We start from the raw sequence: 26,640 nt of genomic DNA, 5'->3' as shown, positions 1-26,640 counted from the left end.
AAATGACTCTGATTGCTATTTTTGAGACGGCATAACACCTGGGAGGTGGCAAACCACACTGCCGTTGCCCTTTCCTGAGCCCGACGCCAAGAGCATCCTGCAAATTTCCAGAAGTAACTCCATCCCAGCCTCCAAAAGGATTGGGCCAGTGGGCTGACTTTGCCCTGCTGTGCTATAATCACATGGGTGATTGACTTGCACCATGTATTTCCTTTTTATTTCAACCCATCCCCAAAGCCCAGGGCAACTTAAAACCGGAAGAGCCACCACCTTCGTCAAAAAAAGGACTGTTTTAAAAGCTTAACGGATAACTCCACAGCCATTCATTCAGCTGACTCCCAAAGAAATGGAAGGCATCTGGAAAATGTATTTAAAAATTGATTTAACGTTGAGCCATGTTAAATGTTTTAATTTCCAGGCAATGCAATGCCCACCAAAACATCAATTAGTCCCAGCAATCAGGCAGGAATATTGGCTTCTGTTGAGGGATTCATTTATTTCGGCTCTGCTAAATACCTAAGAAGGAGAAATCCATTGTAGCCTATAGCTCCGAGGAAGAGACATTAAGCCAGAGAAGAAGCCAGATCAGGTCCTGGATAAAATGGTACCACTGCCAGCACCCGCCAATCCTTACGCACAAGTTACTGCCCTCTCTTCGGAGAGAGATGCCAGGAACTCGGGCGTCAGGTCCTCATGCCCTTGACAGAAAACACCCTTCCCACCCACAGTTTCTCTGTCTCCAAGCTGGAAAGCAAGAGAGGCTGAAACGGGGCAGAGAACGTCTCTCTGCTGAGGACACAAGCCAGCTGAAGAACTTTTAAAATCATTTTTGACAATTATTCTTCCTTTTGGTGTCTTTGAAATTTCAAGGCCCTGGGGTCTCCCCGCCCCAGCGGAGGATGTGGATTGGGGTAGGGGGTCTCACAGTCTGAAGTGCCTCTGTTTCCACACACCCTGGGCCGACTGCTTGGGCACTGAAGGGCGATGCACACACGCTGCTCACCACACGGTCTCGGCCATAAGAACCAGCAAAGGACAGCAGAGCCAAAGACCCCAGGCGCTGGAGGCTCCTAAAAGGAAACAGGGATGCACAGGAGGCCTCAGCAACCCGCGGGGGAAGGAGGAGTGGTCGTGGGCAGATGCATCATGCCCAGTTCCCTGAGTCTCCCTCTGGCCCATTCACGTGATTCCCCCCGGAACGCGGTTTGTTTGCTCTTTTCTCTTACGTGGGAATCATGACCCGAATGCAGGGCCCGAGAAGTGAGAATTCAATGTCATTATGTGAATCAGCTGGTACCAGAGCTGCCTTAATCCTAAGAGTCACCTGGGGAGATGGTTAAAAATGCAAATCCCAGGCTCCTCCCCCCCGGAGACTGTGATTGAGCAAGTCTGACACGAGGCCCAGGAATCTGTATTTTAAGGATCCCTCCCAGGTGGTCCTGATAATGAAGCGAGTTTAAGAAACAAGAGAGTAAGGGTCTTCCCCTCAGGAAGGGCCTGTGGGATGAATGCAAGGAGTAGGGCATCTAAGGTCCCACAGGGACACCACTTTCTGACACTGTTCGTTCAAGGAAAAACTAGTCCTGCCTCTCTACAGGGGATTTTGCAATATCCGTCAAAATTACCAATGTACATACCCTCTGACCTAGCAATAACACTTTGAAGACTTTATCCTGGAGACATACTTGAACAGATGCAAAGGATAAAAGGTTATTCCCTGCAGCCTTGTTTGTAAGTTGTTTTTTGTTTTTTGTTTTTAAAGAAAACACTGACCTATCCGTCTGTAGAGATCTGGTTAAATGCAGTTATGATGCAACTAGAAAACCAACCATTGCCGGGCTCCTATGTACAGATACATAACAAAGGGTACAACTACCCTTTATAAAAGTGCGGAGATAATCTATGGACATGCACAGGCTGACTATCTCTGGACAGATACACAAGAAGCTGGTAACATCACTTGCCTCTGGGGAAGGGAAGGTGATGATGGGACAGGAGACAGACAGAGGGAGACATTTCACTGTATTCCTTGTCAGACCTTACTTACCTGTTTTGAACCCTGTGTACTAACTCTTGTGTGTAGTATATAAAACACACAAAACACGATGTTTAAAAGTAATTTTTAAATGTATGCATATTCTATTTCAATGAAAAGTTTTAAAAATAATAGTAGTGTATCAAAGGTCATGGCTCCTGTTTGTGAGTGCCGTCTGTGGCCACTTGTGGTTGCAGAAATTGGGAATTCCCCCAGTCCTCCATCCCCCGCCAAGGGAAGGCTGGGGCAGACGGAGGGAGACATTCAGGTCAGGAAAAGGCAGAGTGGAGGTTTTGAGCACCAAGTTCTCCTCGCTCCCTGGGTATTTGCTGACGCTGCTCCCTCTACCTGGGACACTGTCCATGGGGCTGAGTCTATCTTCTCCCCAGCTTGGGCTCCAGTTTAGACATTACCATCTTTGGGAGGTTGCCATGGGCACTCCCCGATCCCCCCAAGCCCACATCAGCTGCTTCACCCATGTGTTCCCTCAGTGCCTGTGTTCCCCATCACAGCACCTGTCATACTGCCTCATGGTCGCCTGGCTACGTAGGGCCTCCCTCAACCCCAGGCTCAACTGGTAGCTCAGTGAGCATGGAGAACACATCTGGCTTGCTCTCTGCTATCTCCCCAGAGTCCAACACCATGCTTTGTCCAGAGATGGTGCTCACTAAAGATAGGAGGGGCCACAAAGAAGTGACAGACCGAGGGGGAAGGAAGAGAAGAGAAAAGAAAGGCAAGGAAAGCCACACATCCCTGATCCCCTTATCCTAGCTGAGCCCTAGTCACCCCCACCTCCCTCTGCCTCCTTCCGTCCCTGGTCTTCCTGGATGTGAAATCATCTTGTTCATTTACAAGACAGCCTCACCTGTCTTGCTCACCCCCATATGCCCAGCCCCTGCTGCAGGCTTGATGCATAGTAGGTGCCCAATATATACTGGTCGAATTTATTAATTAATAGTGCTCAGTGAGAAGGAGGTAGGATGCAAAGGAACCGGTGAAATGCATTTACACTCGAGAGATTCTGATTCAACGAGTTCTGGATGGGGTCCCAGAAACTGGCTGTTTTAAAAGTTCCCCCAGGGCACCTGGGGTGGCTCGGTAGGTTAAGAGTCCAACTCCTGCTTTCGGCTCCGGTCTGGGCTGGCAGTGTGGAGCCTGCTTGGGACTGGGATTCTCATTCTCATTCTCTCTCTCTCCCTCTCTCTCTAAATAAATAAACTTAAAATTTTTTTCTTTTAATTTTTTAAGTTCCCCCAGGTGACTTCAAAGTACAGGCAGAGTTGAGGGTCATTTACAGACGCTTGCTACGGACTTTAGATTTTTCTCTGAATGCAGAGTCTCGGATGACTATGAGAGACCCCACTTTTAATCTTAGGAAGGTCCCCGCCCAAGAACAGGGAACACGGCTAAGGAGGACCAGGGAGAGTGTCCCCCCCCCCTCACCTAGAGTAGAAGCGTAGGAGACGGTCCTGGTGGGGCTGGCGCTCGGGGGCGTGTCCAGCCAGGAGCGAGTCTTGGCGCCATCTAGCGCCCGCTGGAGGCTCTGCAGCTGCAACACGCTGAGCTGCCTGCGCTGGGCTGGGGTCACCGCCGCTGCGTTCTCGGGACCCAAGGAGGCTATCTGCTCCGCGGACAGCTCCTGCAGCGGGATGGGGGGGGGGGGGGGGAGGGACAGCGCCCTCAGTGGGTCTCCTCCGCGGGTTACCCAAACCTTGGTCATGGGCCGAGGGCCAGGGCCGCACACAACTTTGCCACACCCGTGTACCCTTTCTGCTCCTCTTGAGGATCTTTCCCTAAAATCTCCTCGCTCTTTCACTGCTAGAATAAATTTATTTTTAAAATGGAAAATTTTGGGGCGCCTGGGTGGCTCAGTCGGTTGAGCGTCCGACTTCGGCTCAGGTCATGATCTCACAGTCTGTGGGTTCGAGCCCCGCATCAGGCTCTGTGCTGACAGCTCAGAGCCTGGAGCCTGTTCCCAATCCTGTGTCTCCCTCTCTCTGCCCCTCCCCCAGTCTCACTTTGTCTCACTCTGTCTCTCAAAAATAAATATTTAAAAAAATAAAATAAAAATAAATAAATAAATAAATAAATAAAATAAAATGGAAAATTTTAAGTGGAAATTTCCAAAAATGGAAGACCAGAGTGACTTGCCATCAGTAACCATTAACAATAGGCCCAAAGAAATGAAACAACCTTCCTGAATTCTAGCTAGAGTTGTGGGCCAACAATTTCTGAACCCACATCTCTTAAAATGTAATAAAAAGGAGGCTTTAAGCGTTATAGAGGTGTTAAAGACGTTTTAGCTCCAAACTGAAACTTCCTCCTTGAAGTAATCAGCATTAACAGAGAGTTGAAAAGAGAGTCACGATTTTCTCACTGTGTGACTTAATGTTGTTTAATTCAGCACAAGGTACCTCCTTCTCCAGGCTCCAGGTCCCCCACCTGAGAAACACTGATTTAGAGAAGAAAACACAAGCCTAAAGGCTAACGATCTGAATCTGTGTCCCAGCCAATATCATATGGCTAGTATCTATGTCTGCCATATACTTGCTGTGTGACCTTAGGCAAGTTTCACAGCCTCTCTGGGCTCTAGACTAGATGTGGAATGGCACAGAGAACTCATCTCCTGTGTGGATTCTGATGACTGCATGCACACCATGCGGGTGGGTCCTGTGAGGGCTCAGTGGAGGAAAGTGACGTCTGCCATGGGCACTGGAAGTGGGAAATTCTGCCAAGGACACTAGGGTCTTTGAGGACCCTGACGAAGATGTTTTCTGAAGTCGCTTCTAGCTCAGAGGACTTGGTGGCTAGTTTCAGTGGGTCTGGAATGAGATGGGATGGCAGGATTCTGAATTTGTAGAGGGGCTTTTAAAGTTATGTTGCTTATTTTCTAAGGACCCCAAAGATTCTGGGAAAGGGGTTATGCCCCCTCACCCGCCCCTCTTCTTTCCTTCACCCTCTTCTTATTCCATAAGGAGATGCTTCACTGGAATCGTGTTGTTCCCCTGCTTGGAACCCTTCCCTGCCCCCCGCTTTCAGGACACAGTTCCGGCTCCTGAATGCGGCAATGGGGACTTCATACTCTGGGCCAAGCCCACCTCCGCAGCTGCCTCCCCCCAGGACTCTTCACTGCAGGAGAATGAGTGCCCGTATTTGTAGCCCTCAGGAGAGGCAGCACCTTTGCCCTGCCCTTCCGTGTGCCACACCGTTCCTCCCTCCGACCTAGCTGACCTGCCGCACAAGGTCAGCATCACCTCCTCCCTCAGACACACAGACACACCCAACACAGGTACTCTTCTGGCTTACACCTTACATCTACCATTAATGGAGTCTGTACTATAAAAATTATCTATCTTTCCAATGGGGCTGGCTTGCAGCCCAGAGGCCAGGCTGAATCTCTAGGCCTACCGGACTCTGTTTTAAAAAAATAAATAAATTTAAAAGTGGTTGCCAACATTTAATTATCAGGAGGTTTCACATGAAAATGGAGACCTCTGGAATCTGTAAAATAAAATTAAAAAAAAGGGAGATCCAGTAATAGTGATCCCAGATTGTCACACTGCATTGAGGTGCCAGAGACGAGACGCAGCTTCCCCGTTTAGAGAGGGCTAAGTTTACACAGTTCACCTGAGACTCCACCCAGGCCACTGCACTCTTTCATGTTACCTTCTGAGGCCCAGCATGCACTGGGTTACACCCCAGGGGCCTCTCCCAGAGCCCACCACAGGGGAGTGGTCAGTAGGGATTTCTGACATAAATACCCAAACAAGGAAGCAACCACAAAGTGCATCCCAAACAAGACCAGGAGAAAGTGCTCAGCAGTGTGCAGCATCCAGAACCAAGCTGCCTATCCCATGCAGAGCCCCCCAGAGGGGAAGCTCTGTAGCCTCAAGGACTACGATTTATCTCCCAGAAACAGCTGGGGAACTGTCTGTCCTGGCATCTGTCCTGTCTTCTGAAGTCATTCGAGGTCTGCCATCTGTCTTGAAATGAACCAGTGATGTGGCATCGCGGGAGTCTGTCCGGCCTCGTTTGTGTGTCTTACATGGTTGTGGTGGACAGAATGTATTTCCAAGTTACCCAGCAAGCAAGAGTACCAGGGCCACTCCTCATCAGAGTGCACCGTCCCCACCAAACACTAGTCTTGTACGGGGACACAAAGCAAGGACCCCTCACTGACTACCCCACTACAATTGACCCAATGCCACCCTGTCAATTTTTTTCCATTGCATCATCACATGTCCTTTGAGGTTTTCTTTTTTTTTTTCCATTAATAATTTATTGTCACGTTAGCTAACATACTCCTTTGATGTTTTCTTATCACTTTTCCTTAAACCAACTAAAATATTTTTACTTAAATTCATTTAAAAGGGAAATGTTATGTGGGAATGCAAGCTGGTGCAGCCACTCTGGAAAACAGTATGGAGTTTCCTCAAAAAACTAAAAATAGAACTACCCTACGACCCAGCAATTGCACTACTAGGTATTTATCCACAGGATACAGGTGTGCTGTTTTGAAGGGACACATGCACCCCCATGTTTATAGCAGCACTATCAACAATAGCCAAAGTATGGAGAGAGCCCAAATGTCCATCCATGGATGAACGGATAAAGAAGATGTGGTATATATATATATATATATATATATATATATATATATATATATAGACACACACACACACACAACAGAGTATTACTCGGCAATCAAAAAGAATGAAATCTTGCCATTTGTTATGCTAAGTGAAATTAGTCAGAGAAAGACAAAAATCCTATGACTTGACTCATATGAGGACTTTAAGAGACAAAACAGATGAATATAAGGGAAGGGAAACAAAAATACTATAAAAACAGGGAGGGGGACAAAACAGAAGAGACTCATAAATATGGAGAATAAACTGAGGGTTACAGGAGGGGTTGTGGGAGGGGGGATGGGCTAAGTGGATAAGGGGCACTAAGGAATCTACTCCTGAAATCATTGTTGCACTCTATGCTAACTAATTTGGAGGTAAATTTTAAAAAAGAAAAAAGAAAATTAAAAAAAAAAAGAAAAAAAGGGAAATGTTATGGGCACCTTGGGAGCTCAGCTGGTTAAGCATCCGATTCTTGATTGTGGTTCAGGTCATGATTTCACAGTTTGTAAGTTCAAGCCCCGTATTGGGCTCTGTGCTGACAATGCAGAGCCTGCTTGGGATTCTCTGTCTCCCTCTCTCTCTGCCCCTCCCCAGCTTGCGACCTCTCTCTCTCTCTCTCTCTCTCTCTCAAAAATAAGTAAATAACCATTCTAAAAAAATAAATAATTTAAAAATAAAAACAGTAAGGAAATGTTATATAGGTCTACAATCCCTCATTGGCAATTCTGAAATCCAGAAACGTCTCAAAGCTGAAAGTGTTTTCCAAAGTTTAAGACAAACTTCTTTGCCTGCAAAACCTGAATTGATTGAAGGCCATTTAGAGTCTCTATTCCAATTAATGTGACATCATTGATTACTTCACAGAAATATTAATGCGTAAGGTGCTTCCCCAGACACTGCTGGGGGTGTTAAGTTACATACTGTAGATTCACAGAGTGATCTTTTTATAATCTGGAAAATTCTGAACTCTGAAATATATCTGTCCCCAAGGGTTCTGGATAAAGAAATATGAACCTGTCCTACCATCATAAATAGAAAATCAATACCACCTGCTATGAAGGGAAGACAAACATAAAAATAAGTACAATTAAAACATAAATTAAAGTTTTAAGAAAAAAAAATTTTTAACCCAGAATTATCATGCGACCCATTCATTGTTGGCATACAGCTCCCCCCTGGCCCTTTCCGAGAAGGCTGGTTGCAAGCCTCTAGAATCCGAGGCCTGCCATCTGTTCCCCTATGTGATTTGAAATGGGGTCAAGCTCCTATTCTCCTTGAAGAACTGGGTACCTACTTTGAATATCTCATCAGGAAGGCATTTGATTGCTGATGGCTGGAAATACGGCATCAAATCCTTGTCCAGCATTTGGAGCTCTTCCTTAGTTAATCCAGCTGAGGAGGAAAAGGAATCACGAGGGTTTAGATCCAGCCATCAGAACTCTACTTGTTTTATTAATGGTGCTGCCTAATGTACAGATCTGTCTGTTCTAGGCAAGCCGCATTCCTTACCAAAGGCCCTGAAAATCACACTGGAGAATCAAGTTCCTTAATCAACTCAAAAAAAAAAAAAAAGTGGGTCATAGCAGCCCTGATTGGTCTCCTACAAGGAAATGTATGCCCAGAAGGAACTTTACGCAATTTCAGATTGTGTATGAAACTAGTTAGGAGCCAATTAAATGACATCCTAAACCGCTTTAGTGAGCACAGGAATCACCAAGGGGAGATTTGTAGACCCCACCCTCTTCACCTTCAAGTCATGAATCTAGGTTCCACTGTAACCTTAGAGATGTTCACTACACACAGCCAAGGATTCTATTATTATTATTATTATTATTATTATTATTATTATTTGCTTTTGTCCCCAGGACAAAGGTTGGAAAGGGAGAGAAGGCATGCTCAAGGTGCCTCTTACCTGCAATGGTCCCGAGTTCCTGCAAGACAGGGCCGGACCACTTGGCGGGATCCCCAAATACAACTTCTGCCTTCCTCTTAAACTCAGCCAAGACATGGGTGCTGCAGAGCAGGGTTCCGATTCTGGCCACCACCACCCTAATTAAGAGGGAAGAATATAGTGTGAGCCTGGGAGACTCTTCAGACACAACTGGTATGCAGAAAGTAGGCAGGCTCGGGGCCTGAGCGGCTCAGTTAATAAGCATCTGACTCTTGGTTTCGGCTCAGGTCATGATCTCATGGTTCGTGGGATCAAGCCCTGCGTCAGGCTCTGTGATGACAGCATGGGGCCTGCTTGGGATTCTCTCTCTGCCCTTCCCATGCTTGCTCTCTCTCAAATAAATAACAAACATTAAAAAAAAAAAAAAAAGAAGGTACGTAGGCTCAGCATCCAGAAAGGATCCAGCTGACTCCACTCCTTATCTTAGCCCAGAAAGGCGGCAAAGCATCAGGAAGCGGAGAACATGTTGCTGGATGAATGAGCTGGTCAATCATTTGCCATTGTGCACACAACTGGTTTGGTTACCTGAATTCTGAGATTTTTATAAGTGAGACTTCAGTGATGTTCATAGCACACAAGGTTGTACCAAGTCCTACTAAGTGGAAACTCTTCAGATCCTGGATACGATAGCCTGCATCCTCCAGGAATCCTTGCAGAATGGATTTAGCCTATAAAAAATAAGGAAGAATAAAGATGAACCATCCAGAGACTAGGAGGGAATAACAGAGCTAGATCAGTAGCCTCTGGACCAATCCCCCACCCGTACTCCTCTGGACACACTCCCATTCCGAAGCATCCTAGCCACCGCCTCCATGTTCGTGTCCCTAAGGTGCTGCTTCCATTGAGTGTGTCCCCTGATCCAGGGAGGTGTCTTCTGGCAGTGAAACTCTTGTATCCTTCACCAGCATGAAAGGAACTGTGTCCTGTGCCTGTGTCTGTGTCTGCTGGCGTATTTTCCTCAGTCACTCATGACCTTCAGATAGTTTGCTCACATAAGTTCTCCTGCGTCAGAATCCAAACTTTTCCAGCATCTGTTTCCAGCACTGTCTCACAAACCTTGTAATATTCTGCTCCTTTGCCTTTGCTCAAATCATTCCCTCCATCTGAAATGTACTTCCTGCATCCCCAACTGTTATAATCCAACCAGCTTTTTATTTGGGCGGGATGGTGGGGGCGTGGAGGGGCAGTGGTTCAAGTCAAATGTCACTTTCTTCATGAAGTCTTCCCTGGCTATCTTGGCCACAGTGAATTTTTCTTTCTCTAAAGTCCTACAGAAATAGGTTTGTCCTTCTCTCTTCAATTCCAGAGAGTAGTAAGTATATCAAAGGCTTTGGTGTAGAAAATCACAGAGGAATCTCTTCAGTGAGCTTTGATTCAAGGGGGTTGGTGTGGATGTGTAGGGTTCTCTGAAATTCTTCCACAGTAGCCATTCATTGTGCACGACTTTCCCTGGAGAGCCACCCCTCCCACACTCTTACTTCATGTGGTTCAGCTGGAGTAACTGCCTGCTGAGTTCCAGAAGTGATGCTATGGCCCAGTCCCGACTAGTCAAGTTTTCCCTCAGCTTGGCTGCCATGATTTGTTCTAGACTGGGCATGTGATCCAGTCAAAACCAACCAGGACGTTAGCTGGAATAATTAGGGATGTACTAATTGAAATAGAGGAATAAGACAGTCTTTCTCTGGACTGACCTTGGAAGGATAAACACCTGAACCTGCTAGAATTCACTGCATGGAAAGAACCTGCCTCTGACTGAAGCCAACGCAAAGGAAAGTAGGGTCAAAAGATGGTGAGAGACAGATTCTTTACAATAGTGTTGAAGACTCAGAATCCAGCCATACCTGAACTCTTTACTTGAACTTTTCAGTTAAGGGAGCCAATAAATTCCTTTGCTTGGTCAAGCCACTTTGGGTTGTTTTTTCTGCCACTTGTAACTAAATGAACCCTGATTCATTTGATCTACTTATGTCAGACATGAGGAAGGATTCAAGTCAAGCCTTTGGAGATTCTCTGTATAATAAAGTCTGGATCCCTCAGTGCTCCTACAGGCAGGTGCAAAAGATTACAAGAGGACAAGAGCTCCCAAGGCAAAGAAAGGGAGGAGACATCCAAGGACAAACATCTGAATGGGAGTGAGGGTCACAAGGATATAGTGAGTCTTCCCATCTCCTTTACTTTTACTTCTTTTTAAAGTAGACTTCACACCCAGCCTGGAGCCCAATGCAGAGCTTGAACTCACGACCCTGAGATCAAGACCTGAGCTGAGATCATGAGTTGGACACTTAACCAACTGAGCCACCCAGACACCCCCACCATCCCTTTTCAATTCATCCCTATCACACAATAAGAATAGTTAGTTCATCCTTATCACACAATAAGAATCATTACAGTGTTAAGAGAAAGTGTTCACAAAGACTGTGAAATGTTGCACTGGGTTTCTACTTTTCATGTCTGCTGCCTCCCCATTCCTCAGGTCTGTTTATTTACTTTATTTATTTTGAGAGAGACAGAGAAAGGGCGAGCTGAGAAGGGGCAGAGAGAGAGGGAGAGAGAGAATCCCAAGCAGGCTCTGTGTTCAGCACAGGGCTGAAACCCACAAACCCCAAGATCATGACATGAGCTGAAATCAAGAGTTGGACGCTTAACCCATTGAGCCACTCAGGCACCCCTCCTCAGGTCTGCTTACATGCTACCTCTTCCCCTGATTCACCTATCTTAAATAGCCTCCTTCCTTGACTATTTCTATGAGCACCTTGCCCATTTTCTGTTATCAATTATCGTCATTTTATTTTTTTAATGTTTATTTTATTTTTGAGAGAGAGAGAGAGAGAGAGAGAGAGAGAGTGAGAGTACACAAGTAGGGAAGGGGCAGAAAGAAAGGGAGACACAGAATCTGAAGCAGGCTCCAGGCTCTGAGCTATCAGTGCTGAGCCCGACATGGGGCTCAAACCCACGAACCAGGAGATTAGGACCAAAGTCAGACGCTTAACTAACTGAGCCACCCAGGTGCTCCATCAATTATCACAATTTCGAAACACTTGTCACTGTGCTCACTTTTTTGTCTGTGCCACCGTAGAATCCCAAGACGCACAGAATATCCAGCTAGCTATTGAATCCCTACTGCTTGGTACGACGCCTGACACACAGTTTGGTTCAGTAAGTACTTTTTAAATGAATGAATGAATATCTGAGTGAGTGATCTACAGAAGTTGTAGGCAATAGGTACCCCCTTTGAAATGGCATTGGATCGGGGCGCCTGGTGGCTCAGTTGGCTAAGCGTCCAACTTCAGCTCCGGTCATGATCTCACGGTCTGTGAGTTTGAGCCCCACGTCGGGCTCTATGCTGACAGCTCAGAGCCTGGAGCCGGCTTCGGATTCTGCGTCTCCTTCTCTCTCTGCCCCCTCCCCTGCTTGCACTCTGTCTCTCTCTCTCTCTCTCTCTCTGTCTCTCTCTCTCTCTCAAATACAAATTAAAAAAAAAAGCATTTAAAAATGTCAAAAAAACAAACAAACAAACAAACAAAAGAAATGGCATCGGATTGCTGCCTTCACATGGACTGGCTTCAGGAAGATTTCCCATGTTCCTGCAAATCAGACTGATCAGGTTCTCCATGAAACTTCCCTCAGTGATTACAAAGCTCACAGTCTGACTCCAGAGCCTGTACTCGTAGCCTGTGAAGATGTCTGGGTATGACGAGAACATAGAGATTCGAGGTAGCTTTTGAACGTTTCCTATCAAGGCTTCCCAAATCAGGTTTCACTAGATGACTCGTAACGATGTGTGCTCCTCAACTATCAGGCGTGCCCATTTTAAAATGAAAGCGCAAAAATACAATTCAAATAAAATTACTTTGAGGACGCGGTATTAAATTGTCCTCACCACTGGAACCCGGAAAACGCAAGCTCAGCTTGCGAGGTGATAAGCCAAAATATATTTACTTGAATGACTGGACCAGTGTATCTGTAATGATTCCCAGACAATTAATACTAACACTTTGAGGCAATATTAACCCTCTGAAAAATGAATAGCTCTAAGATTTCAATCTCCCTGTTCATCCCTCTGGCTTCTCTAATAGTTTCCTCCCCCCCCTTATATTGGTTTTTAAACTGAACTCCGTTAATGTAGTTCCGCCAGGTCTGTCTATTAATCTAGAAGCATGCATTTAAGGGTTTGATTGGGAGCGAAAGTTGAGGGACTGACTGCAAATGATCTATGCAAATGTTAGGTTTTCATATCCTCTTCAAACATATTGATAAATCTCACTGGCATCCATGGGAATTAAAACTGGTGCAAAGGGAAAGAGATACTCTAGTTTCTAAGTTGGATATATATTTGTTTCCTCCAGGACTGTAAATAGAAGGATTTTAATATCTGAAGGCTGAGGTGGCACTTCCCAAACCAGTCAAAACCAGTCATTATGGAATGTCAGGATAGAAGGAACCTCCAATTGCTTGGTTTAGACCATCTTGGAAATGAGGCAACTTATTTTTTTCTTTTCTTTTTTTGAGGCAACTTTTAAACTTCCAGAGAGAGGAAGTGTGATGATGATGATGATGATGGCCATGACAATGAAAACAATTACTTTCTGGGCCGCCTGGGTGGCTTAGTCGGTTAAGTGTCCGACTCTTGATTTTGACTCAAGTCATGATCTCACAGTTCCGGGGTTCGAGCCCCATGACAGTGCAGAGCCTGCTTGGCATTCTCTCTCTCCCCCTCTCTCTGCCCCTCCCTTGTTCACGTTCACTCTCTCTCAAAATAAATACATAAACATTAAAAAAAAAAGTATAGGGTCGCCTGGGTGGCTCAGTCGGTTAAGCCTCCGACTTCGGCTCAGGTCACGATCTCACGGTCCGTGAATTCGAGCCCCGCATCGGGCTCTGGGCTGATGGCTCAGAGCCTGGAGCCTGCTTCCGATTCTGTGCCTCCCTCTCTCTCTGCCCCTCCCCCGTTCATGCTCTGTCTCTCTCTGTCTCAAAAATAAATAAACGTTAAAAAAAAAAAAAAGTACTTTTTACTGAACACTATGTGCCAGGCATTGTTCAAAATGTTTCCCATGTATTGACTGGTGTAACCCTCACAGCCATGGCTGTGGAATGGCTGCCTGGAATCCTGGATTCCTGCCTGGAATCATGGAATCCTGATTCCAAAAAGCTCACACAACTGGGGGACATGCAGTGGTTTTGCCTGCCCAGCACCCGTGCCCCCCCCACCCCGTGTTTGATAACACCATGCTTTTCTTTTGGTGAACCCCCCTGTATTTGTTTCCTCTTGCTGCTGTAACAAATTGCCACAGAGTCAGTGGTTTCAAACAACACAAATGTATTCTCTTACGTTTCTGGAGGCCCTAAGTCCTAAAATGGGTCGGCAGGGTGTGTTCCTCCTGGAAACTCGAGAGAATGTTGTTTCCTTGCCTCTTCTAGCTTCCACAGGGTGCCTGTAGCTGCACCCTCCCTCTTCAGAACCAGCAGCCTGGGCCTTCGAATCTTTCTCTGTGTCCTTGTGTATCTGTGGCCTCCTGCCTCCTTCTCATAAGGACCCTTGTGATTACATCGGGCTCATCAGGAGAATCTTCCCACCTCAAAATCCTTAAATTAATCATCTCTGAAAAATCTCTTTTGCCATATAAGGGAACATCTTCCAAGGTTCCAGGGATTGGGGCATAGATGTCTTTGGGGGCCTTTAGGCAGCCCCCACATTCCCATTCTCCACTGTCAGTTCACAGGGTCATGTTGAGACGGACTCTGCTCCCTGACACATGCCTGGCCACCCGACTTGCTCTACTCCTGACTACAGTGATGGTTTGCAGTGGGCAATTACAGCCAATGCTGCAATTTTTTCAAAAATTAGTGCAGAAAGGGGCGCCTGGGCGGCTCAGTCAGTTAGGTGTCCAACTTTGGCTCAGGTCATGATGTCCCAGTCCATGGGTTTGAGCCCCATGTCGGGCTCTGTGCTGACAAACTCAGAGCTGGAACCTGTTTCAGATTCTGTGTCTCCCTCTCTCTCTGCCCCTCCCCCACTCGTGCTCTGTCTCTGTCTCTGTCTCTGTCTCTCTCTCTCTCAAAAATAAACATTAAAAAAATGTAAAAAAAAATTAATGCAAAAGAGGCACTCTTTTTATGGGGTTACTAAGTAGATAATATATAAACCTGGTGTTGAAAATGACCACTGAGGGAGGGCTGCCTGAGAATGAAGATACCACGAAGCAGCTAAGACTCCCCTTTCTAGCAATCCAGTGGGTTAACTTCCCTCCCAGTTGAAGTAATTAAATTCTGGGGAATTCTTCTTTAAACCATGAAGGATTAAGTGACACAGGAATCACCCTCCCACCGTAAACAATGAGAACACTGAACAAAATACAGAAACAATTGTATTCAGACACTGAACAATGGAGAACATAGGACTATAATCCTGAAAGAGGGAAAATAAGAAGAGTCCGAAAATCACCCTTGCTTATGGCCCAGAAGCAGCTTGCAGTCCAGGGAGCAGGGAAGGGACCCCAAAACCCCAGTGGTCCATCTGAGTTGGAAATACAGAGATCCAAGGTCAGGGAGGCCAGGGCACCAGTAATTTGTGGGGGAAAGTACTGGAAAATAAGAAAGTTCAGAGAGAGAGAGACAGAACACCAGAAGAGAAACTTCACAGAAGAGAGAGAGGTCTTCTCCGGTCTGGCTCAGTATTGACCTATCTACACAGGCCAGAAGTGAAATCCACATAAATACCAGGAAGAGGCATCAGAAAGCAGCAGGCTGAACAATTCTCAGAGCTCGTATGGAGTTAGAAAGAGAACACACATTCCCACCAGCCAAAGCAGAAAGGTCTTGAAATACATACACATTAGACAGAGTCCCCCGAAGAATCATGTCTGAGTAATGGGGACAAATTAACTAGAGAATTAAGGTCACTCTGGACTCACCCTAATTACACTCAAAAAGAAGCCTCAGAAGGACCAAACTGATTTGAAAGTAATTTAAATGTATGTCAGAACAAAGCCAAATACTCTTCAAAGGAGTATAACTAAATCAAGCACTCAAAAAGATAAAATTAACAATGCCTATCAGCCAGTCAAAATTACTAGCCATGACCCATACATGACCCATAACTAGGAGAAAAATTAGCCCATAGAAACAAACTCAGAAATGACTGATGATGGAAATTTAGCAGCAAAGATTTAAAAATTTTTTTTATTTAAAAAAAATTTTTTTTTAACATTTATTTTTGACAGAGACAGAGTGTGAGCAGGGGAGGGGGAGAGAGAGAGGGAGACACCGAATCCGAAGCAGGCTCCAGTCTCTGAGCTGTCAGCCCAGAGCACAACATGGGGCTCGAACTCACAGACTGTGAGATCATGACCCGAGCCAAAGTCAGATGCCCAACTGACTGAGCCATACTGGCGCCCCTAAATTTTTTTTAATGTTTATTTATTTTTCAGAGAGAGAGAGAGAGAGAGAACAAGGGAGACGCAGAGAAAGAGGGAGACACAGAATCTGAAGTAGGCTTTAGGCTCTGAGCTGTCAGCACAGAGCCCAACATGGGGCTCAAACCCATAAACCGTGAGATCATACCTGAGCTGAAGTCAGATGCTTAACTGACGCAGCCACCTAGGAAACCCTGGCAGCAAAGATTTTAAAACAGTTATTATAAATATTGTATGTTCAAGATATAAAGGAAAATATACAGAAAATTAAGATCAAAATGGGATATTTAAAAGATCCAGCAACATCTACCTACCTGTCCAGGGGTCCATTCTGTCTGCTGGCTGAGGGAAGCCACAGTGTCAATGGAGCTGAGATCCAGCTGCTCCAGCTCGCTCTCATTAAGAGCCAGAGCAATGCGCCCCAGGGAGACAATATGGTACTCTTTCCAGTAAGAAGGCATGTCCCAAAACTTCAAGCCAAAAAAAAAAAAAAAAATCCAGATTAGACTGACCATTACCAATAGTATTTTAAACAGACACAGGGTAAATCTCTTTAATATATAAAATTCTCTTAAAAATCACAAGAAAAATATGACTACACTTGTTTTTACTTAAATATATATATGCAAAAGACATGAACAGAACAACTTTGTATCACAGGAATGGACTGGTCTGATTTCTTGTTGGCCACATCTAGGGTCCCTGGCCAGTGGACTAAGGCTTTGTCTAAGGCCATTTATCTTGTAAACACAAACATTTTTGCTTTCCCTAGTTTTCTGTTAATGGTGAAAGAACAGAAGCAAAGTTTTACTGATTTTCGAAAAAAAAAAGACATGAATAAGAAATTCACAAAAGAAGAAACATGGAAAAAAGTTCAGTCTTAGTCATAACTTTTTAAATTGTACATTAACAACAATCAAGGGATACCATGTTAGCTGATCATATTGACAAGGAATAAACAGAATGATCATTTATGGTGTTGAAGAGATATGGGATAAAGGATACCCTCATTTGTGGATGTTGAGAATATAATTGGTACGTACTTTTTGGAGAGGAATTTGGTCATATGTATCAATAGCTTTTCAAATATTTACACTCTTTGACCCCAAAATTCCACCTTAGGAATTTATCCTAAGTAAATAATGAGACAAGTATCCAAAGAAATATGTACAAATACGTACTTTGAGGCATTAAAAAAATATAAGCAACCTAAAAGTCTACCAATTTGCTAAATAAATAAGGACAGGAATAAAAAGGACCAGCCATAAAACAAAATATTATATAGCTATTTAAAATGCTGATATAAATTTATATTTCTGATAAAGAAAAATATGCATTTATACTGTTGGGTGTGGACAGCAAGTTATTGAATAGTGAGTGAGCACGATACTATTTTTTGAAACATATATGTGTAAGTATACACGAAATACACGCATGAAATATATAAATATATTTTATACACATATACAGAAGTCTGGGGAGCTTCAGGTGAATATACCAAAATGTTAACAGTGCTTATCTCTAGGTAGAAGATTATGACCGATTTTCTTTTTTATTATTTTCCCACCTTTCTACAATAAACTTGGGTCATCTATATAAAAAAGAGTTATAAATATAATTTTAAGAAATTTAATGCCTTAACCCCACAAAGGTAACTAGATATTCCACAACTATCCTAATGGCTGAAATGAGCCACTCAAAGGGACCCTTTTATAAAAATGAAAAATGACTTCTAGTCTTCTTTTCACTTTTTTCTGCTATGTTTTCCGACAAAATCGCAACAGCCTCTGAGAAAACCTGCTGTAAGCAGCAACTGAGGTCCTCCATGTGGAGAAAGAAAAGGCACAGTTCCTGGAAACCGTCTGAGTCAGAGGCACCAGAACATCCACAGAACTTTTTACTGAACATCCATTAGATGCCAAGACACATGTCTGTTCTCTGCCACAGCCCTAAGAGAGAGGAACTAGAAATTTGTCAGATGCGAAGAGCACGCCTACAGCACTGGGTTCATCCAGAGAAACTGCAACACGGTAACACCAAGTGAAAACCCCCTGGGGTGGGCTCTGCCCACAGAAATGCTGGGACCGTCCTTCTGGGGTTTTCTCTCTGTTGAAAGCTCCCACCCACCCTGACGTGGGCTTTACCTGTACTGCCTTCTCCTTCAGGGTCATCAGCTGAGGTTGGTCGAAACTCCTGACAGCCCCCAGAAGTTCCACGTTCCTGATGAACGTGTGCTCCTCCATGCAGAGCAGGTCCTCGGGGGCCCAGCAGGCATTGGCTTCAGCCAGCGTGAAGATGTCACCAGAGGTAGGAGCCACGACTCCATGGCAACCTGAAGAATGGGGAGGAACAGAAGAAAGAGGGCTTCAGGCACGTTAGTCTGTTTCTTTATTGAAACGAGTAACCTTCTCCAGTTGGATTTATGCACGAGAGGCAGCTTAGCGTCGACGTTGAGAGCAGGGACACATGGAGCAGCCTAAATCCCACTTCTGGAACTTCTTGCTAATTACCTGGTAATGAAATTGCGGAAATGCCAACTTTTTGCACACCACATGCACACCACAGGAGCTCTGCAACGTTTCACTGGGGCTCCAAATTGCCTGGAGGACAGTAGGAGCCGGTGGTGAACAGTTTTGGCTTCAGATTCAAATCCAAAACTATATAACCCCTGTCTGCCTCAGTTCCCTCGTCAATAAAATAAGGATAAAATTACCTCATGGAACTTCTGTGAAGGCTAAATGTATTATTACATCTGAGGCACTTAGAACAATGCCAGGTATACAGTAAGTGCTCAATACGTGTTAGCTATCTTTATTAGCTATGTACCCGCAGCCCCCCTGCATACATTTGAGTTTGCAACCCAGAGTTAAAGCTCCCAGAATTACGAGGAAGGAGCATTCAGTTCTCGGTGTGGGAAGGGAGGATGAATGATGTGCTGTCCATGAAAATCATCGTGGAGGCTATGGCCTTCCCACTGCCTCAGGGAGAGGAGAAATGGACCTGTTGCATTTTCTTCGCAACAGGAGAAACCCGTCCATTTCAGTCTTGGAATAAGTTGAACCTCATCTGGTCAAATGAGCTCACAGCATCAACACGCAAACGAAATGTTTCTCCCAGATATGCCCAACCTGGGAGAAAACCAAACGCTCCTTGTCTTTTTTTTTTTTTTTTTTAAGGATACCATCTCTCTCTCTCTCTTTTTTTTTTAAGTTTATTCATTTACTTTGAGAAACACAGTGAGGTGGAGAGGGACGGAGCAAGAGAGAGAGAATCTGAAGCAGGCTCCACACTACCAGCAGCAAGTCCAATGAGGGGCTCAAAGCCATGAACTGTGAGACCATGACCCGAGCTGAAATCCAGAGTGGGACACCCAACCGACTGAGCCACCCAGAGCCACCAGGGCTCCTTATCTTGAGAGCAATCCTGGCTTTCCTGTCTTAGCAGCTGTCTATCCCTGAGGCTCACAGACTCACCAGCACCACCTGGGCCAGGGCATTCCCAAGCTCTGTGGCCATTCCCTTACCAATGGCAACTCACTGGACTCTGGTCAAGAGGGGAAATCAGACCAGATCAAGGGCACCACGTGTGGTCCTCAAGTATCTTTATCACAAAAGACACCTCCTTCCTAGACTCCCCCACTCCAACCCACTTTCCCAGGAAAACAGGATCCAGTGATAAAGAATTAGAGAGGAACAAAATGGTTGAATAGTGCAGCAGGGACTTGGTATTATCACTGCTGTGTTCCAGGCCCGGCACATAGTAGGTGTTTCGCAAATATTTGTTGAATGAATCAACACATACATATAAATTAACTAAAATGAAACCAAGTTGTAAGTCTGCTAATCCATTAATTACTATAAGTGCGGCAGTAACTAATACCCAGACCACTAAAGAAAATCCCAATGGTGTGCTGGTAACAGAGGCTCCTCCCCAGCATGTGACATGTCTTACCTTCGCACACCCACATGCACAGAGTAGGAGCACTGCCATCTGACAAGGGCACTGCTAGGTCGTGAGGGCAGGAGGAGCTAATGGAGATCACCACCGGCTCTGGGTACGAATCCAAGAGCTGCCATTACTCACTCAGTGACTTTGGCCAAGTCTCTTAATCCCCTCTAAACCTCAGTTTCCCATGTCAAGAAAATGGGAGCAAGCACAGCACCCACATCATAGTACAGAGGTGAGGTGAGACAGGGCACGGAGAGCGGACCACCCGAGGTAAACCTACAACAGACTGTGACACTTCTTTGCTCGATTCCCCCATGACACCCCAACCCAAGGACAAAGACAAAGTCCTTAGGACTTCCTTTATACGGCCCCACGTGGCCTTGCCTCTCGTGTGCTCCAGCCACACTGGCCTCTCATTTTCCATCCCTTCTCGTTCCTGTTACACTTCTATTTGCCCGTAAGAGTCCAACACTACATGTCCACACAGTCCACGCCCACACTCCCTGAGTCTACTGAAAGGTCACCTTCTCAGTGAAACCCGCATCCACCGTTCTTTTTTTAATTATTATTTAAAAAAAATTTTTTTTTAACGTTTATTTATTTTTGAGACAGAGAGAGACAGAGCATGAACAGGGGAGGGGCAGAGAGAGAGGGAGACACAGAATCTGAAATCTTTTTTCAAATTATAATCCCCCACCCCACACCCCCTGACCCCCTTCCTTCCCTTGCTTTATCTTCCTTCTTGGCACTCATCATCATACCATCTACTACGTCTTTTACTTACTGTGCGTGTGATTTATACTGTCTGGCACCTGCCCTCCCCCCCAGGTCCCTTGGAAGTAAGCTCTGCCAGAACAGGGATTTTTGTCTGTTTTGTTCACAGAGCCGGCGCTCAGTAATTATTTGTTGCAGGAAAGCAAGCGAGCACTGGCTGCCAATGATTATTATTACAATTATGATTGGGTCCGATTAACCTTGCCTCCTCCTGCCTGGCACAAGTCTGTGCTGCGTGGGTGCACAAAAGTCATAAAAGTATGACTTTTATGTCATACTTTAAGTGCTCACTTACTGAGCACTTCCTACATGCCAGGCAATGTTGTGAACACATTTACAGGTTCAAATCCATTAACTCTCATAATAACCTAATGAGGTAGAGACTTTCATTGTCCCCATCTTACAGACGTTGAACACTGAGGCACAGAGAGGTTAAAGGGCTTACCCAAAGGCACACAGCCAGTAAGCAGCAGATCCAAGGTTCACACCGGCCAGCCTGGCCCCAGCACTGCAATGCCCAGTCACTCAGCCATTTAGACCCTTTAAGTCAATCTTTTTGAAATGTGTGTTGCACGCATTCACCATTTAACCCACTGGCCTGGGGAAGGAGTGGAAGACGTGATTCCAAATCACTTTTCCAAAGGTGTAGTTCTTTGGTCTATGGCTTTTTGCCATGCCACTGCCTTGCAAACGTTTCAACCAGCCCCCTGGACGAGGAGGCCTCTTCATGCCAGGGACTCAGCCCAAACATTGCTGCCATAGCTCCAGCTCAGACACCCCGGAAACACTCACCAGGGCTGGGGTCAGAGCTGAGGCTCTTCTCACTGCTGTTCCGGACAGATTCAAAGACAGCCCAGAGGAATTCTTTGGGGAGCAAAGTCCCGGCCATCTTGGAAGCTGTTTGTTGAAGGATATCAGGAAACTGTGTGGGGGGAAGAAGAGGAAGGAGGAGGAATGAATAATAATTAAAGCACATTAAACACAGACTTAAACTGTGATACTACTTACTCCCTCAGGGGTTGTTTTTCTTTTATAGCAGCTTCTTATATAAATTTATCTCCTAGCTCAACTAATTTGTTCTCTACGAAGAATCATATAAAATAATACTTAACCTCAATAGCATCCAATAAATGTTCAATAACACGAGTATATATTGTTTTTTACCTATCAGACTGCCAAAAATAAAATAAAGTGATATTACCTAAAAAAAAAAAAAGCTATTACTTAATGCTGAACAAATGCAGTAAATACACACATTTATTTTTCTATGGGACTGTTAAATGGTGCATCATTACTGGAGCAACCTGATAATTTCTATAAAAAATGTAGGTGAGCCTACCCCATTTTGATCTGGTACTGTTTTTAAATTTTTACTAAACTTTCTATTTATCATCAAAAAAGAGGAAAAGAGGGTTATGTCTGATTCTGGGTGGAAACCAGCAATGAAGCGGCTTCCAGAGGTACCCTGGAGAAGGTACCATTTCTAATCTAGAACCAATGCAATTTGTCAAGACTCAGGATCTTTGTCAAGACTCAGGTAGACGTGTTCATGAGCCCAGAGCATTCGTCAAACTCGCTCACACAGCTGTGCATCACTGTGTCCCACTCGGTCCAAAGAGAATGCACCTCAGGTTTCGAGAGTTCCTCTTTCTGTTCTAACCTTCAGAATTTGAGTCACATTCTAAGCCAGTAGTTCCATCTTGGCTGTAGGTGACAATCACCTGGGAAATCTACATATACTCAGGCCCCACTCCAGAGATTCTAAGACAATTGGCCTGGGGTGGAGGCCATGTATGTGTCCTTTTAGAATCTCTCCAGTGATTCTCATGGGCAGGTAAGGTCACATGCAACTCACAAGAGACATGGTTAACTGTTAAACAGCAAAATGCACAGTAGAGTGAATGGTATTTTCCATTTTGCGTTTTTTAAAGGAAGAACACATATAAGGAGGATGAGGGTTTTTATGGAAGGATGCAGAAGAATCTAGGAAAAGCAATTGTCTTTGGGGAGGCAGGCTGGGGAGTGGGAGGGAGACGTCCTGTCATCTTGTAGCTTCTGGTACAGTTGAAATTTCTTAACAGGAGTATGTACTACTTGTTTTATTAAACATTTCTGTCATTAAAAAAAAAGTAGAGAGAATAATACAACACAACACCCATGTACCCACAACCTAGCTTAAAAATTAAACATCACAAATATAATTGATGGGTCCTTGCCTCACTCTTTGGTCTCCTTCCTTCCAGAGAAGGAACGAACCATCACCCTGAATTGAGCACTAACCATTCTCATGCACTCCTAAACTTGTCTTACATGTAGAACTGTTTTGCATGTACTTAAAACTAATGTAACTATTTCCACAGTGGGAAAAAAAACCCACCATTAAAGCATTTTCACAGTGAAAACAAAATTTAACTAGTATCTGCTAATTTACTTAGTATCCTACTATACATATTCTTTTGCAACTTGCCTTTTTTTAACCCTACCTTACACTGTGTTTTTGAGATGTAACCATCTGGAGACAAAACTTTTTCCATTTCAAAAGTTGATCTTTAGAAAATAAGTATATAATATGTAAGTATATCACATATAAGTATATCATATATATATATATATATATATATATATATATGTCTGTGTGTGTGTGTGTGTGTGTATAATATATATATGTATGTATATATCTGCTGCTTATGACTGTATGTTTGGACACACCAGAAGATGATTTTACCATGCATGGACACTGGAATGTGTGCTGTGCATATGTGTGAACCTGGGTGATAGGCCACGTTCAGGTCCTTCTGAGCACAGGTGACAATGTACATCTTGCAGGTGCATGTACAGGGATGAGAGCACGTGGACGTGCCTTGCAGTCCATCTGAGTCTTGTCCAGGAAACATTCACTCCCTCCCCACCCTCCACTTGTGCATGAAGGAGACTACTTCCTATCCCCGCCCTGAGGTTGGGCTCAGTCATGTGACTTGCTTTGACCAATGGAAAGTGACAGTGTGCCATTTCCCTGTGTAGGCTTTAGAAAAACTGCACTTCGGTGCTCCCTTTTCTGGAGTTTCAGACCTTCGTGGTAAGAAGAACGAGCCCCAGGGAGCCTGGGCCCCAGAAGCAGAACTGTCCTGGTGACCCACAGACCAGTCAGCAAGAAATTAATGCTTATTGCTGTATGCCAGTGAGATTGTGTGGCTTCATTATGTAGCAAAAGATGAGGCATTTATGCTTATCTGGCATGACTCTTAGTCTAGACCGTCTAATTTTGGAGACTTGCTCCAAGCAAAGCGTGTGCCCAAAGGCAATGCCCCATGAGATTCTGGTTCTGGATTAAATGTGTTTGTGCACGTGATTATACACACTGGACAGAAGTGTGCATGTGCCTATGGCACTGGAAGGTGTAAGCCCTTGAACAGGCATGCATGTGGGAAGCTCATGGATAGCAGAGTGGTAGCTAACAGCTCCCATCTGTGCACATCTGTCTGAAGGGCCATGTGAAAAGCCCAGAGTTGGATTCGCTGTTGCCTCACTCCCTTTCCCCAAACCTCAGACATCCTGGAGTGGAGCTGGAAACATCTGAGCCCTGTGAAGCAGGGAGGATAGGTTCCAGAAAGCAAAGGGGCAGTAAACCCCACAGAAGTACCTTTGTGGCAATAGAGCTTAATTCATCTCCTGAGAAAAGTACTAGAAAGGGTCCCAAGTCCTTCGTAGTCTCAGCTGTCCAGTTCCCGGGGAGTCTACGAAGAGATGATAAGCAGTGAACTGAAAAACCATGCTGTTGTCCCTGGCTCGCAGCATCCTTTTCTTTTTTTTTTTTAATTTTTAAAAAATGTGTTTTAATGTCTATTATTTTTGAGACAGAGACACAGAGCGTGAGTGGGGGAGGGGCAGAGACAGAGGGAGACACAGACTCTGAAGCAGGCTCCAGGCTCTGAACTGTCAGCACAGAGCCCGACGTGGGGCTCAAACCCACAAACTGTGAGATCATAACCTGAGCTGAAGTCAGACGCTCAACCAACTGAGGCACCCAGGTGCCCCTCCCAGCAATCTTTTCTTGCAGGAACAGATTTCATACGTGGACAAGTCCCACTTCCCCGACCAAGAGAACAGGCACGTGATGCAGGATATCACATGCAGGACACCAAGCCACCCTTGGGGATTTTGTTGGAACTAGACTCTCTTTCTTCTGGTATCCCCAGCAGTAAAGAGGACATTGGAAGCGGTTCCTGTTACCAAGTGCAGAAAGTAAAGGCCACACCAAGGAACACAGAGCTGAGGGATGGGAGGAGCATATTCCCGACAACATCGCTTGAGCCTCTGGATCCAGTCATGTGTGAAGTATACCCCTGCAGTTTTTAGTTACATTCTATTTCTGAACTCAGTAAATTCCCTTTTGTTAGCCTGAATTGAATTGTTGGATTTCTGTCATTTATATCACAACCTTTCCTTCCTCCCCTTCTTCTTCCATACTGTCCCCGTCCTACAGGTGTAGAAATTAAAGTACATGGGGTGCCTGGGTGGCTCAGTCGGTTAAGCGTCCGACTCTTGACTTCAGCTCAAGTCATGATCTCACGGTTCATGAGTTTGAGCCCCCGCATCAGGCTCTGAGCTGACAGCACAGAGCCTGCTTGGAATTCTGTCTCCTTCTCTCTCTGCCCCTCCCCTGCTTGCTCTTTATCTCTTTCTCAAAATAAATAAAAATAAACTTTTAAAAAAAATGTTAAAAGAAAGGAAATTAAAGTGCAAAAAGATTAAGTAGGTTTTCCCAGGTCACACACACAATAAATGATACAAACAAAATTTTAACCCAAGGAGTCGGCCTTCCGAGTCCATGATCTTAAACTGTATATAAAAGGGACATGGTAATTGCTCCACAAACATTTGCTGTTTAACCGCTGACTGATGGTTAGGCCCTACTCAAATATCTGCCCTAACTTCAGAAGACTCTACATGAGAGACAACAGTTCTGTGTTCCCCCAGAGAGCTCCCCCACTGAGCTGACAGTAGTTCAATTAGTTGCATTATTATTATTGCCATTGTTATTTCACAAGAACAATAATGCCACCTCCCTGCAATTGTAAAGTGCCATCGTTCTAAAAACTTTACATAAGCCAAGATGTATTGGTGACAACCACATGAGTGGCTACTGTTACTGTCATTTTACAGGGCATCTGAGGCCAAAAAAAGGTCACATTTCTAGAATAAATGTAAGCCAGACCCTTCTAGAATAAACATAAGCATCTAACCTTGCCCTAAACTAGAGACTCTCTCTGGGTTTTTCGGGGTATTTTTAAATTTTTTTAATGGTACTTATTTGAGAGAGAGAGAGAGAGAGAGAGAGCGAGCTGGGGAGGGGCAGAGAGAGAGGGAGACACAGAACCCGAAGCAGGCTCCAGGCTCTGAGCTGTCAGCACAGAGCCCGACGTGGGGCTCGAACCCACGAGCCGTGAGATCATGACCTGAGCTGAAGTCAGAGGCTTAACCGACTGAGCCACCCAGGGACCCCAAGACTGTCTCTGTTTTAAGGGCAGGAGCACCAGGGCTCGGTGCCCCAGAGCCTGCACCCCACCACAAAGCGAGCCCCAGCCCCTCCTCACCCCTGCTGTTCCAGGAGCCTGAGCCTCACTGCAGTCTTCTGCTCCGGGCTGAGGTGCGGGCAGTCTTGGAGTCTATGCAGGGCTGTGGCCCAGGCCCGGGGGGAGACCCCGTGGTGGATGGTGGCTGCCGGCAAGTGGCAGAGCAGGTCTCCCACGATGTCTACCATGAACTCGTCGGCAATGGAGTTGTTCTGAAACCGACAAGTGGAGCTGATGGGAAGATCCAGCAGGGTTCAAGACCGTGACCCCTCAACAACCCATCCCGATCCCAAACCTTGTCAAGGTTCCAGGA

The 26,640-nt window shown here is 45.2% G+C and overlaps 1 protein-coding gene across 3 annotated transcripts in view; it reads right to left on the bottom strand.

The window, feature by feature from the left end:
• Window positions 1–476: 476 nt before the first annotated feature.
• OTOA (otoancorin) overlaps window positions 477–26,640 on the bottom strand; it is a 73,313-nt gene continuing 47,149 nt past the window's right edge. For all 3 annotated transcript variants that reach the window (XM_027043043.2, XM_053213291.1, XM_053213290.1), the window contains 10 exons: window positions 26,349–26,539; window positions 24,395–24,488; window positions 21,547–21,676; window positions 18,177–18,364; window positions 16,347–16,502; window positions 9,143–9,285; window positions 8,579–8,715; window positions 7,961–8,058; window positions 3,479–3,674; window positions 477–1,070 (listed from right to left, as the gene is read on the bottom strand). In XM_027043043.2, the coding sequence (XP_026898844.2) occupies window positions 1,000–1,070; window positions 3,479–3,674; window positions 7,961–8,058; window positions 8,579–8,715; window positions 9,143–9,285; window positions 16,347–16,502; window positions 18,177–18,364; window positions 21,547–21,676; window positions 24,395–24,488; window positions 26,349–26,539 (1,404 nt within the window). In that variant the 3' untranslated portion in view covers window positions 477–999. The remainder of the gene's footprint in view (window positions 1,071–3,478; window positions 3,675–7,960; window positions 8,059–8,578; window positions 8,716–9,142; window positions 9,286–16,346; window positions 16,503–18,176; window positions 18,365–21,546; window positions 21,677–24,394; window positions 24,489–26,348; window positions 26,540–26,640) is intronic.

Source organism: Acinonyx jubatus, chromosome E3, assembly GCF_027475565.1.
Source record: "Acinonyx jubatus isolate Ajub_Pintada_27869175 chromosome E3, VMU_Ajub_asm_v1.0, whole genome shotgun sequence".
NCBI classification, from domain to species: domain Eukaryota; kingdom Metazoa; phylum Chordata; class Mammalia; order Carnivora; family Felidae; genus Acinonyx; species Acinonyx jubatus.
This window is presented reverse-complemented; position numbering and strand designations above follow the sequence as displayed.